This window comes from Terrapene carolina, unplaced genomic scaffold (assembly GCF_002925995.2).
Source record: "Terrapene carolina triunguis isolate 2854851 unplaced genomic scaffold, T_m_triunguis-2.0 Scaffold210, whole genome shotgun sequence".
In the NCBI taxonomy this organism is placed as follows: domain Eukaryota; kingdom Metazoa; phylum Chordata; order Testudines; family Emydidae; genus Terrapene; species Terrapene triunguis.
This window is the reverse complement of record NW_020664561.1, coordinates 10,494,984-10,508,754: the sequence shown is the minus strand read 5'-3', so window position 1 is coordinate 10,508,754 and position 13,771 is coordinate 10,494,984. Positions and strand designations below refer to the sequence as shown.

At 53.0% G+C, this 13,771-nt stretch overlaps 1 protein-coding gene across 1 annotated transcript in view; it reads right to left on the bottom strand.

The window, feature by feature from the left end:
- Positions 1-5,955: 5,955 nt before the first annotated feature.
- LOC112107424 (BMP/retinoic acid-inducible neural-specific protein 2) overlaps positions 5,956-13,771 on the bottom strand; it is a 28,964-nt gene continuing 21,148 nt past the window's right edge. Inside the window, exons 5-7 of the mRNA XM_024201117.3 lie at positions 11,174-11,410; positions 7,796-8,018; positions 5,956-7,382 (exon numbers count right to left, since the gene is read on the bottom strand). Coding sequence (XP_024056885.1) covers positions 6,266-7,382; positions 7,796-8,018; positions 11,174-11,410 — 1,577 coding nt within the window. The 3' untranslated portion in view covers positions 5,956-6,265. The remainder of the gene's footprint in view (positions 7,383-7,795; positions 8,019-11,173; positions 11,411-13,771) is intronic.

Genomic DNA, 13,771 nt, shown 5'->3' with positions numbered 1-13,771 from the left:
CTAACAGATGTATTGGAGCATAAGCTTTCGTGGGTGAATGCCCACTTTCCACTTTTATAGGAAAAGCATTCGGGGCACCATAGACAACACACTACAGCTGAAGTATAAACCACACAGAGTAGTAGTGAAAAGGTGCCTGCATTAATAGAAGTGGAGAATTAAGGCCAAGATTTTGAAAGTGACTCGTGATTTCGGGGGCCCAACATGAGACAGGGATGCCTGATTTTCAGAGAGTGATTTTCAGCACTTTCTGGACTGAATTGGAAATGAGGGGCCCTGGGTTTGATCCCCACATCTGTCACAGAGTCCCTGGATTACCTTTGGCAAGTTATTTAATCTCTCTGTGCCTCAATTCACCATCTGTATAATGGGGATGACAGCACTTCCTTTGGTTGCCTGGTCTAAGGAGTGTGAGCAGGCGAGGCCTAGCTCTTAATGTACATAGTGCCACGCCTGGCACAGGGAGCCCCTGATCTCAAATGGGGTGTCTAGATACAATTGTAATATGAACAGTGCTAACAATGGCCAGAGCCACCGCTGATAATGTAAATACATCCAAAAAGATTGTGAGGCACTTAGATACTCTGGTGATAAAAGTACTAGCTAGCTGGGGTAAATGGACATAGCACCACTGAAGTTAATGGAGCTATGCTGATTGAAGCCATCGGAAAAGCTGGCCCAAAGTATGTAGTTAGGGCTTACAGCCGCACAGGGCAGTATGCGGAATAAGAATGGGTCATTTTACATGATGACTTTTCTGTCCTTAACTGCAAATTAAATCCCGGGCTGCCACAGGGTGTAGGCGCTTAGCAGCCATTTATTCTGCACAGCTACAGGCTTGTGAGCACACAAGCAACGCAAGTGTAAAGGGGAACTGCTATATTCTGGCCTTGCATCTCCCCTTGGCAGCTGAAAGAGGAGAGTGACCCGAAAAACTCAGTGCAACCTCAACAGTGGTGGCGTCTGTGCGACCCCCTGGGCAGGGGAAGAAAAAGGAATGAAGGAGGTAGGGCTGGGTCACCACAAACAGAGTGGAGGGGCAGCACAGAGAAGACCTTTAGAGGCAAGAAACTCAAAATGAAAAGGTGGCCATTTCGCTCTGTAGGTGACAATGAAGGAGGCGTACTATTCTCCGGGAAATACAATATACAGTCAGAGCCCTGGCAATCCTCAAGGCCAGGGCCTGTCAGTGCTTCCAAATGACTGATATAAATTTAATCAGCTGGCTTGATGGATGATGGCTGCAGCAGGGTGACACTTGCTCAGTGTGCCATTAGTTGAAGGGATGCATTCTTATTGGTGGAGGAGAACAGAGCTTTTCATGCCAGTCAGCCAGTGAAAGAGCAGCGTATCAGTACACCTGCTTTAGAAACACTCTGGGTGGCGGCAGCCGGGAGTTTTGGTTAATTAGTGAATTATGTTGATGCTTCAGTCAGTAAATGTGGGTCAGACATCCATGCGTCCGGCTGGATGGGCAATTTAATTCTAGGTGGTAATGAGAACGTATCTATTGGGCTTTGACTGCTGTATGGTAAGTGTAGCGGGATGAGACTCATCACTGTGGCATGACTCATCACTGTGGCGCCTCCTGCTGGCCGTTCTGGAATTAGCTCAAGTCCTTCTGTAGGGCACCTGCCTCCGGTGGTGTCTCGCTCGCCGTTACTCCCGCTTTGCTGTCTCCACCTCTCTGGGACCCGTGTTGCTCCCCGGAGTCTTCTGGACACAGCCCCTGCTCTGCTGTCTCCCCCCCTTTTGGGGGAACCAGCAGTCTATAGTCCAGCCACCAGTCTAGTCCCTTGTTCCAGGGGCAAACTGCAGTCTGTGTTGGCCACTTCCCTCAGGGCAAGTGGGGGCAGCCCTAGCACCTTATCTGCCCTTCCTCCAGGGCCTTAGTCTGGCAGCAGTCAGCCAAAAGCTTCTTCTGCTCTGCTACCCTGCCCAACACTGCTCTAGCCATGGTGCTCCTAGGCAGCCAGTCCTTCTCCCTAACAGGCCAGGGAGAGACTGCCCTCTGCTCTGTTGAGCAGCTCTTTATATATGGCCCCTGCTGGCCCTGCTTGGCCGCTGCAATGAGCCACCTCCTGACTGGCTTGTTTAGTGAGCCCTCCTCTAAATGGAGGGTTCTGTACAGGCTCCCTCTGGCCTGCTTTAACCCTTCCTCCTCCTGGTGTGGGGCAACCACCCCACTACAGTAAGACAGACATGAACCCATCCCTTTGGCCCCGCTCTGCTTCGTCACTCGTGAGCCATTAACGTCCCAGTGGACTGATGATGGGGGCATTATGGTTAAGGCTACGATTTTGGCACAGGGATTTTTATTAAAAGCCATGGACAGGACACGGACAATAAATCACGGAAGTGTACATGCAGTAATGCAGTTTTCACTACATCAGTACAGAAGCTTTTAAATTGCCTATTAAACTCAGGCTGAAGCCTGAACCCTGCCACACGGGGCTGAAGCTGAAGTCCTAGTGCAGCTGGGGCTGAAGCGCTCGCAGCCATCTGTTAAAATCACGGAATCCATGGCCTGAATTATGGTGTGTGCAAATGGAATGCGCCTGGACCGTCTGCCAGGTGGGTTACACCAGGGTCTGTCTAGCCCCTGCAGCAGCAAGGCAGGTGTGTTACAGTGGGGGGCTGCCTGGCACATGCAGCAGCATGGCAGGTGCATTCAACCAGGCTGTAACTGGCACACTCAGTACCCAGCAGGCTGTATGCTGCTGGGCTGTACCTGGAGCACAGAGCAGGTGAGTTCTATCAGGCTACACCAGGAATGCTCAGCAACAAAGAAACAATGTTTTTCCCAGGCCTACCAAGCAACTGCCATTTGGAGCGAGTGCTGTGTTTAATTGCAGGGCAGGTGAGTTCTCCTGGGAAGTACTTCGAACGCACAGGACATGCTTACTGCCAAAACATAGCTGGAGTGCTCAGCAGCATGGTCAGTGAGTTCCCCCCAGGGTGTGCTTGCACCATATATTGCAGCACATGTGCCAACAGGGAGAACCTGGAATAGTTAGCAGGAGGGCAGGTACAGTCTACTGGGACACATCTGGACCTTTCAGCAGCTGTTAAAGGGAGTGGCGGGGCTTTAAGTGGAATCAGGACCCAGTCTATCCAAAGTGGGCTTCTAATGAGAGACTGAGTCCATCTTGGCCCCACTGTAATTAGTTAACTGCTTAGGTGGCTGGTTGACAGCTAACTAACAAGCACCTGGACAGATAAAAGGCTACCAGCACTCAGTTGAAGGACTGTGCTCCTAGAGATAAGGATCTGAGGGACAGGTAGTCCTAACGTATACAGGAACCAGGCAGTGGACTCTTGAAAACCAGGAGGGTAAGCCTGCCAGAATTATTGCCCGGGGGAGGCTGCGGGATTCCTGAAGTTAGGAGGAGATGCCTGCCTGAATTAGCACCAAGGCTTCCAGAACCAGGGTGGAGTTTGAGGGTCTAAAGCCCTTCCCCGGTAGAATCTTAGTCTAAGAATTCTGGTCTGGGAGTAATTCTTGCAAGGGGCAGAAGGCCTGCAGGGCCACTCTCTGCCACAAGGGGGCATGCTTGAGGTCCGTGCCCCCTCAAAAGGCATCTGCAATTCTCTGCTTCACTCAGGGATTTTTAATAGATGTAAGGCCTGTTCTGTTTCCAGTATCCACAAAGAAAGCTGTGCAGTGACTTTATGGCCTGCTGTGAAAGGCTGGCATGCCAGCAGCAGGGAAATACAGGTGTGTCCTCTTCGGATTACATTTCAGTAGCGCAGGGCTCGGGTACCTCGTCTGGATTCGAGCTGGCTGGGGAGATGGTGGATTGGATCCACGTTGCTCATATGTGAGCTGAAGGCCTGAGAGTGTTACCTGTGGCTGGGTTGCTGCTTGGTAGAAGGGGATATGGAGAAGCTGGGCTGGGCTTTTCTCCCCTTTCTGTAATTCTCCATGTATAGATTTTCCCCAGACCGTGCTGCCTGTTGGCACCGGCTAATACAGACTTAGCAGCTCCAGCTCTCCCTCGCTGCTGTCTCTATTCACCAGACCCCCGCCTTTAAACTAACCCACCTTCCCCTGTTGACTCCCTGTAAATCTCCACAGTGATTCCAAGGGGTTTACAAAAGCGTTTAAAGAGCTCCTGGCCTGACATTGCAGGGACACATGTTGTGAGCCCTGCCCCAGAGCTCTAGCCCCTCTCCAGTGATGCAAAGGGGCCCCCGTGCGGCATCAGACAGCCCATCTGGGGAAATCCACAGGTGGTGTGCACCTGCCATAACTGGCTGTACACCAACCTTCCTGCAGCCCTCAGCATGGGGGGCGTGGCCAGCGTGGGGGAAAGCACAGTATGCGAGTCATGCTGTGCTCCAGGCGTTCCCCACATACGGCAGCATCCCTTATTCTTACACCAGCCCAAAGGCCACTCTAAATTGCACCCAGGACTCAACTAGGCTCTGGCTGCCCCCAGGTTCAGGGGATGGCAAAGGTTGGCCAACACTGAGGATTGGGCCACAGCATCTCGCTACAGGTTCTATTGGCTGCAGCCATCAGCCAGGGGACCACACATGGGGACAGGGGCTTCATTAACAATGAGAAACCAGCATCGGTGCTCAAATCAGTGGGGGTTCCTGATCTGTGTATGGCTAGGAGCAGAGGTACAAGGGTTATAAATAGACTTCAAACAAAAGGGAAAACAAAGTGAGGAGGAAAAAAACTGAAAAGGCTCAGCAGAAAAGGAGCCATGGCAACCGTGCCAAAAATAGGTTGGGAACTTCTGCTACATGTGTGTGGATGGACATGCACAGATCTCTCTACAGGTTATTTCACCTCTACAGCCCCCCACCTTCATCCCAACCCCCTCTGATTTCACATCCACAGCTGCCCTCTCAGAACCATCAATACCTATCTACCACCACCTCCCCCTGGCTCTCCATTCACATCCACACTGGCCCTCAGGTGTCCTTCCCTGCCTATGCGCACCATCCCTCTGCCATCGCATCTACATAATCACACGTGCATCTTGCCGTTCATATCTCCACCTCTGCACCCCATCTACTGATAGTTGCCCCTAGGTATCTGTCCACGTTTACGCCGAGCACCTCTTCACACATGCCCAGAGAGCGTCTCCATTCAAAAAGACACAGCCCGAGACCACGTTGTTTTCAACTTTGTTTTGTTTTGCTCAAAAAGGCAATCTTTTAAAAAATATATTAAACCAGATACATTTGACTAAGGTGGATCTCGGCTGGAGAAATCAATAAGAATTGAATCCTCTCCCCCCAAATAAATACGTTTTAAAAAAAACCCCAACAATTGATTAAATAAATAAAAACCTGAAAGGAGAAGCTACCCACAAAGCTCCACCTCTGACTGTAATGACAGGTGTGTCCATCCGAGTGCCCAGTCGCTGCTCATGTCGACGATGGAACGTCTTGGCTCAATGTACCGAGGTGCATTGATGGTGCCGTGACGCAGAAGGAGGGCGGAGTGCTCCCGGCTTCCATGTGGGAATAGGGGAGATCAGGCAGGGCTGCCTGTCCCACAGACCCCCCAGCTGGGATCAGCCAGCTTCTCCCCCGCCATCAAGGGAATGGTGCCAGAGAGCAGGCGGGGGTGGGAGGAAGAGGCAGGGAATATGATGACTTAGAAAGTGACACGGAGACTGGAAAAGCCGGGATGTGGGTAGAAATGTCTGTTAAAAAGAATACAAAAGTGCCTGCGCTGAGGAAGGCCGCAGCTGGCCTCTTCCCACGGGGTGGGTGGGAGTGAAGCGCTCTGAGCAGTTCTGACCTGCTGGGGGTCTGAGGTCTTGCCGCCCGTCCCTTCGCCTCCCAGATCTGTGTGGAGCACTGACTGGGCTCACAGGCCAGGAGGCAAGGTCACAGGCAGAGGTACTACCAGATGTCTCCTCTCTAGGGCAGACTCCTCCCACCAGCTTTCTCCCCTGCATGGGCCTGTTCCCAGGTGAAATAACCTGTTGATTTTTCTGCCTGGTCACAATTGTCATTTGTGACTGGGAAGAGGGAGAAATACAAGCCATTACAAGGTGAGCACCCTATCTCCCTAGGCCTGGCTCCCCTTTCTGACCAATTTGCATCTGCTGCCTTGCAGTCTCTTGCCATGGCCTGGGCATCTCCTTGCATCCTTCACACGCCGCCATCCCTGTGGCTGGTCCCGTGGTGTCCCGTGGAAGCACACGGTTGGCACTAAGGTAAAGCCTTCGGAAGTCTCGGTTCTCCATCCCGCTCCCTTTTCTTGGGCCACTCCTCAGAGATTCCAGGTGCCCCAAGGCTAGCTGCACAATTTGCCAGTCTCATACTCCATGGGGCTTGGCAGTTTAGCACTGAAGGCCTGCATGGAGGATTGGATCCTTCCCACTTCGTTGTTGGCCAGCTTGAGCCGGTGCCGGAGCAAGCAAGAGAAAAGATCAAGCCGGGTTTTGCCGGGCGGTGAAAGCCGGTTCACCCGATCCCTGATCTCTATGAGCTGTAACAGGGCCGAGTCCTGGGAGCCCTGGGTGTATGGGTAATCTAGCTGAAGGATCAGGTCCCGGATGGCGTCCGGGTCAAATGGCATGCTGAAGCCAAAGACTTGCAAGCTATTGATTTTCATGTAGCCCAAGTTCTTAGATGGATCCACCATCTCTAGGGGCTCGTAATAGATAGTCTCATTGGAGCTGTCATCCAAAGACTTGATCCGGCTCCTCAAGTACACGTGGACCGTCTCAAAGAAGGTCTTCCACTTGTTTCCTAAGGTGAGTGTCCAATTTTGGCACAGGGCCGAGGCATCCACGCTAGTCCTTTCCCAGTCTGGGAAGCCCCCCTCCTTCACAGGCATGAACCAGCTCTCTGAGTGGCTGCCCCCGAACGGGTTGACATAGATGGCCATGACTGGCTCCAGGGTGCTGTTCTTGGTGAGGCATATCTGGAGGGAGAGGGCCAGCATGATGTGGACCAACCCTGGCTTGTACTTGTTGCTCTTGAGGGTCAGCAGCATGCGTTTCCTCCAGGAGGGATCGAACCAGCTCCCCAGTCGCATGTCGTTGCTGATGAAGATGGAGTGCACCTCGATGCGGCTGTCCCGTTTCTGGAGGAGGTACTTGAGCTCCAAGTCCTGCAGGTCCGTCTCCAGGCCAAGATAGTGCTCCAGGGACTCCGCCACCTCCGGACGGCACAAGCCCTGGCTGAGCACGTAGCCTGGGTTGCAGGTCCCACAGCGGGTGCTGTTCTCCTCAGAGCAGGCAGCGCAGGCTGGCCCGTCGCCCAAGGCACATGGTATGGACCCCTGGCAGGAGACTTGGTCGGAGGAGCAGGTGCAGCTGTGGCTGTCTTCCAGGAAAGTCCCCAGTGGGGTGGTCTCACTGCAGTACAGGAAGGACTGAATGCGGTTCCACCAGTAGGGTAAAGATCTAAAGGAGAAGGAGGCAAGAGAGAAAAGGCTCCTTAGTGCCAGCGTGAACATGGCTACCGCTCTTCCCGAGGGACAGTGTGGTGGCCTGTCCCCTGGACATATTTATTGTTCTGGGGAGAGGGACCAGCCCTGGAGACTGGAGTCCTCAGGTTAGCCACAGTACAGGCAAGGATCCCCATGACACCGCCCCGAGCTTGGAAGAACCAGCACTAAAGCAATTCAGTCGCCAAGGGCTGGCTTCTCTACTCAGCTCCCCATCACACTGGGTAATGCTTCCATGGCATGACACATTAGGAGATGGGTGGTCATCCTTCTAGTCCCAGTTTGGTCAGTGCAGTGCATAACAACTGGGCCAGGTGATCCCAGGCCTTGCCCCACCCAGCCGAGGGCTGGCGCCAGGGGACACTGTACCTCTCCTTTGGCAGTCTGAAGCGAGGCTGCCTGTGGCAGCGTTTGCAGAGGTTGAAGAGACGCCGGATGATTCGATGGGTTTTTTTGAGCAGCAGCTTCAGGCTGGTGCCCAGCTGCTGGTAGCGATGCTGCACATCGAGGTCCATTGCCCAGTACTGGGAGACTGTCGTCATGTTCACGAAGCGATCCTCCGGGAGTCTCTTCACCAGGGACTGGAGCTCCTCTGTGGGTAGAGAAGGGGAAGTCAGCAGAGCAGGAATGCAACACAGGAAGAGCTGTCTGATAAGGCCGGAGTCACCCTCAAGTGGGGCCTATCATCCGGGTTAGAGTCTTTCCCCTGGCTTAGCCCCCAGTCCAAACATATGGCCCCTGCACAACACTCATGCAAATGGACTTAGCACAGGGGTTCTTTGCAAGGACTGGTGGGACAGAGCCCGCCTGCCCCCATGCCACCAGCCCTTCCCACCCCCAACACATCAACTCAGAATTTGGCCTCTGGTAGCTTGTAGATTTGCTAGAATTACACAATAATAATACTGAGCACCCTACAAACTGTCCTCACAATGCCCCTGGCAGCTAGGTCAGGGAAGAGCACTGTCCTTATTTTCCAGCTGGGGAAACTGAGGCAGGGGGTGAACTGACTCACCCTGGGCTACAGAGGCAGGATTAGAACTCAGGACACGTCCTAGCTGGAGTTGCTAGACACCGTTTCCCTCAATGAAAAACACATTTAGGCTGTAAGCTCTTTGTGGCAGGGCCCATCTTTTTGTTATGTACATGGCCAGTGCCTAGCACAAGGAGTTTTGAGCAATGCATGAGACACTAAGTACTAGTGCAGTATAGATGATAGAATTATAGTAATGATACCGAGCTCTCATTTAGCAATTTTCATCACTTAAGACATTTTACAAGGGAGCTCTGAATCATTATCCCCATTCTACAGCTGGGGAAACTGAGGCAGAGACAGGGCTCATGACTTACACAAAGACACCTAGCAGGCCAGTGGCAGGGCTGGGAATAGACCCTGAGTACCAGGCCAGGGCTTGATTCATTAGGTCACGCTACCTGGTTAGACTAATAGTAAGGTCTCATTCATTTCTATAATGAAACACCACTAGTTTATTTAATGCAGTTTTATTTATTGTTTTTTCATAGCACCTAAGGGTAGGCAATGAACATCACAGTCCCATGTGCTGCACATACACAGAGTCAGAGACAGTCCACCTGCCCAGAGAGCTGATATTCTAACTAGATCAGACAGACACGGGGTTGGAAGGGAAACCAAGGCAGAACGCGGTGAAGCGACTTGCCCATGGTCACATGAAAGGAGCCTGGAATAGAACCAGGGTCTCCTGAGTCCCAATCAGATGCCCGATCCACTAGGCCATGCTCTGTTGCTGTTAATGTATTGGCGGAGAAGGTGTCACCAGTGACCGCTGGGGCATGCTCTAGCCGTGACGCCAATCCTTCACATTCAGACAGTTCCCACCTTTCCCAGCCAGACCTCACGCTAGTTTTCTGCACACGAGTCCCCCTTGGGACTCAAGCAAGTCCCCCCAGGCGAAAGCAAGGCAGGTACCGTTTGGTTCCCCCTGCCAGACTTAACCAAAGAGGTGCTGGTTCCCTGCGACATCCTGCCACAGCAGCTCTAACGCACGCTTCTCAGAGTACTGAATTCCTAGGGGCAGGGCCAGTTCCCCAAGGCACTGTGCACGTCTCTTGAGAGCCCTCTGCTCCCACTGACTGTCACTGGAGTCGGGATGGCTCAACGCCCATGTGGGGTTGTACCTTTAATCTGCTCGCTAGGCCTAGATACTCCCCCTGGCAAGGGTGTTCCTGGTGGAAAGGAGAAACCATTTGGAGACCGAGGCAGAGATTTCTGAAGTCATTTTCCCTACACTGGAGCTAATGGATTAATCTTCCGTTGCACATGGTGTTAGTGGAGAGGCTGGTAGCCCTGGTCGAAGCCAGGCATTGAGCTGTCAAACTCCTCCCATGCAGCTAGGCCAATGCACCTCACTCCTGACTGGCTGTTTCAGTTGTGGGGATCCAAACAGCTCTGCCACTGCACCTTCCTTGCAACCCATCACACCAGCTGTTTCAGTCCTGGACGCATGGAGCTTTGCCAGTTGCCCTGCGCTCCCGACCATCAGCACCCTTAGCTATGTCATGCCAGAGATCACCAACGGGGCCTAAAATTAGGGTGCCACAGGCTGACTCCTGTACTCAGATTGAATGGCATTTTACTCTCCAGGGTCCCATTGTTTTCAATGAGGTCTTTGGTGGCTTAATGCCCTGATCAGAGCCCAGTGATCTCAGTGGGAATCTTCCCATTGGCATTAATGGACTTTGGATCAGGCTGTAAGGTGCTATTTACTATGAGTGAGGCTGTCAGAATCTGGCCCTTTGTAATTAACAAAAATCGTCTCGGGGAAGCTGTCAAACACTATAGTAATGGGATTTGGATAAGTACAAGAGACAGAGACTCCCTCTACCCATTTCCACTTGGGCGACTTTCAGGATCTGAACCCAGATTGCCAAGAGAAAGAGGGCAATGCAAGAACCCCCTTTGCTTCCAAAATCCCACTTCATGCATCTTTTCCCTGTCCCTCTGGGCAGTTCTGATTCCCAGTCCAGGCCCTTTCCACTAGCCACACTGCCTCCGAAGCATTAACAATACTGAATTCAGGTTTAAAATTGACAAGGGGACAGATGTGGCTGTGATCCCAGCTGCTGTTGTTTACCCCATTCCATAATAACAAAAGAACAAGGGGACACCCTAAAAAGCAATTATGGTTTTTTTTTTTAAGTCTACATATGATGAACCTGTGGAACTCACTGCCACTGGATATCATTGAGGCAAATAGTGGTCATTTTTAAAGAACATTTTATAATGAAAAAAACATTGCAGTGAGACTGGCTGGGATAAACATTGAGGGTCTACATTTTCAGGTGTAAACTGATTACAATCTGGGTCAGGAAGAAATCTGCACATAGAGGGTAAATTATTGCATAATGGAGTAAACCTTCCCACATAAAAACGGCCATAATAGGTCAGACCAATCTAGCCCAGTATCCTGTCTTCCAACAGTGGCTGGTACCAGATGCTTCAGAGGGAATGAACAGAACAGTGCAATTATTGAGTGATCCATCCCCCGTTGTCCAGTCCCAGCTTCTGCAAATTGGAGGTTTAGGGACACCCAGAGCATGGGGTTGCATCCCTGACCATCTTGGCTAATAGCTTAGCTAATACTACTAGGAAGTATCTGGCACTGTCAGAGCTAGGACAGCAGACTAGCAGGGTCACTGGTCTATTCCAGCACGGCAGTATCAGTAAGAGGAGTGGGTCTCAGTGAGCTCACACATTCCTGGCCTCACCTGACTCCTCAAACTGTCTATTGTGATTGTCCCAGGCATCCTGGATCTGCAGCAGACTGTCTTCCATTGCCTGGATGTCGGCTTCAGGGCAATTGCAATCCGGGAAGCCAGGCCCGCATTGGCACCAGCAGTCATTCTTCCGGCAGATGAGCTCTCCCTCCGAACTGCAGGTGATGTAGCTGAGCGCGGCCGCCACAAAGCATTCCCGCAGGTAGTCGGGCAGCAGCACCTGCAGCCCTGCACAAAGGGAGAGTCCCAGGAAAGGTGAGACAAGCAGACACCCCACACGCACCCCAGCACTCAGCGCTCGGTGTTTCCCCATCTGCAGGGATCTGGGCCAAATTCAGCATTACAAACGGCAGTGGAGCCACATCCATTGATACCAGGGCTGACTCTGGCCCAGAGTCTGCAATATTGATGTAGCTACATCAACCGCAATGGAGCTACACCAGTTTACATGCGTGGAGGTTCTGGACCTGGAGCATCAGACATGATGTGATCTGGGACTTGAGGACCTCTCCCCACTTTGCCCAATAACCATCAGGATGGAAGCTCTGGTCTAGGAAGGGATGGATTTCTACAGCTGCAGAGACTCAGTTCAGAGAAGCTACAAAAGTGCAGATGCTCATTTTAAACATGCGGAACAGGCTGGGACTCTCAGGGGTCAGGGTCTGTCCTGGCATTTCAGAGACAGAGATGGTTGAACCGAGCAATGACTGGCACCTTCATCCCCAAACTCAGCCCTGTCCCTCAACCTTTGGGAGAGTTGGAAAAGCTGAATTCACTTTTTCCCGGGTCCCGTCCCCAGCTCTCTACATGGGTTCTTTGTTTATGGGTTCTGACTGGGACTGACCCTGGAAGTGCCAGACATCTCACCTGGAAGCCTCTTCTTGGGAGACCCCTCGCCTAGCTTTGCAGACCCAAAGAATCTGCAGTAATTTGGATCAGGTCCAGCCAAACATCCAGGGCTGGCTCCTCCGCCGGGGTCACTCAGAATAGCTCCATGGGCTGCTCTGCCGATTTACACCAGCTGAGGGTACTGCAGCTCAGTGGTTCTCAACCTTTTGGGGCTCAGGACCCCTTGTAAATGGTTATGGCCTGTTACAACCCAGTAAAGAGTCCCAGAGCCTGGGAGCAAGCAAGTGTATTTGTGCCCCCTACCAGAGGCGACGTGTGGGGGAGCATGTGGGGTCACATGCTCCTCTAGATTTTTTGGTTGTGCTCCCCTGACCCAGACAGGCTGGGTGGCCCACTGAGGGGAGTCGGGGTGGAGGTGGTGCTCCCACACTGTGGGGCTGGCCCCACCGAGCCTCCCTGGCATTGCTGACCCCACTGAGCTCCATGCCACCTGGCATCACCGGTCTGAGCCGCCCCTGTGGCTTTGCGCCCTGGGCAGCTGCCCCGCTCGTCCTGCCCTGGTTACAGACTTGACCTGGAGTGGTTTTGGTGAGATCCTACCCGGCACTCATCCCACAGTGGCGGATCCTGCAGCTCCTGTGCTGTGGGGCTGGCTGGGCTTGGCTTGCTGCGCCACTCAGGTTAGTCCCTGCCCCCATGACTGGACCAAATTAATGTGAGTGGAGCTGTGACCTGGCTCATGGGGTTGCAGTGCCACTCACTGAAATCCGGCCTACCCGGACTCCCGTCGTCATGGCAGCTGGACCAAACCTGCATGACGCTGGGACCCCAGAGGTTGCAGTGCCTGGAGCAGGGAGGCGAGCCCAGCCAGCCCTGTGGGACAGGAGCCACAGGAAATGCCATTCAATCCTTTGAAACATGCTGGTGACCCAGTTTTGGGTCCTGACCCACAGGCTGAGCAACCCTGTAGTAGCTGTTACACACTCAGCACGGCTGCAAGTTCAAGCCCACAAACATTTGGGCTGGATTGTTGCTGTCACTGCACCAGCTACGGGCATCCTCGCTGGGTCCACTCACTGCTGCCAGCCGAGCTGGGGACCCTGTACAGATCACTTGCTGCCACCCCAGCTGTCAGTCCAGGCCCTCCCACCCCAGCCTTTTCCTTTAAAAAATCACCTCAAACCCTCCCCCTTCTATCCTGCTTACAGCCACTGAATTGCTAGTGACTTGCCTGCCCGCGTTAATGATTACTGACAGTTCCTCATGCCTCCCTGGTCTGCTGTCCTCCCTCCCCACCCCTTCGCCCTGGGCCATTCAATCCCCAGTCGGGTCACTGTGGCGGGCGGTGAGACTCCTGTCTCAACAACCCGTCACAGGAGGGAAGTGGGTGAATTCTCCGAATGTGCAGTCTGGGGGCACTCGCTAGACAAAGGGCAGGGAGAGGGCTGTGGATACTGCAGGAGTGGTACGGAACGGCCAGGTCCTTTGCCCTTCTCAAGCTGTGTTGTGTCGCTCCCCAGGTAGCTGAGACTGTGTGCCTCTGCAATAAGCAGTCCCCTCTGTGGGTTACTGATTTGATAATAACAGACAATACTGCCTTAACCGGAGTCCAGTTCAGTTAAGCCATCCAAGGGATGAGCTGCATTCCTACCGCATGGCTCTGCCTAGCTCAGTGTGCACCGTGCAGGCTGTGGGGATGGGGGGGGGGGCAGGGACACAAAGGCACTTGGCAATCCCATT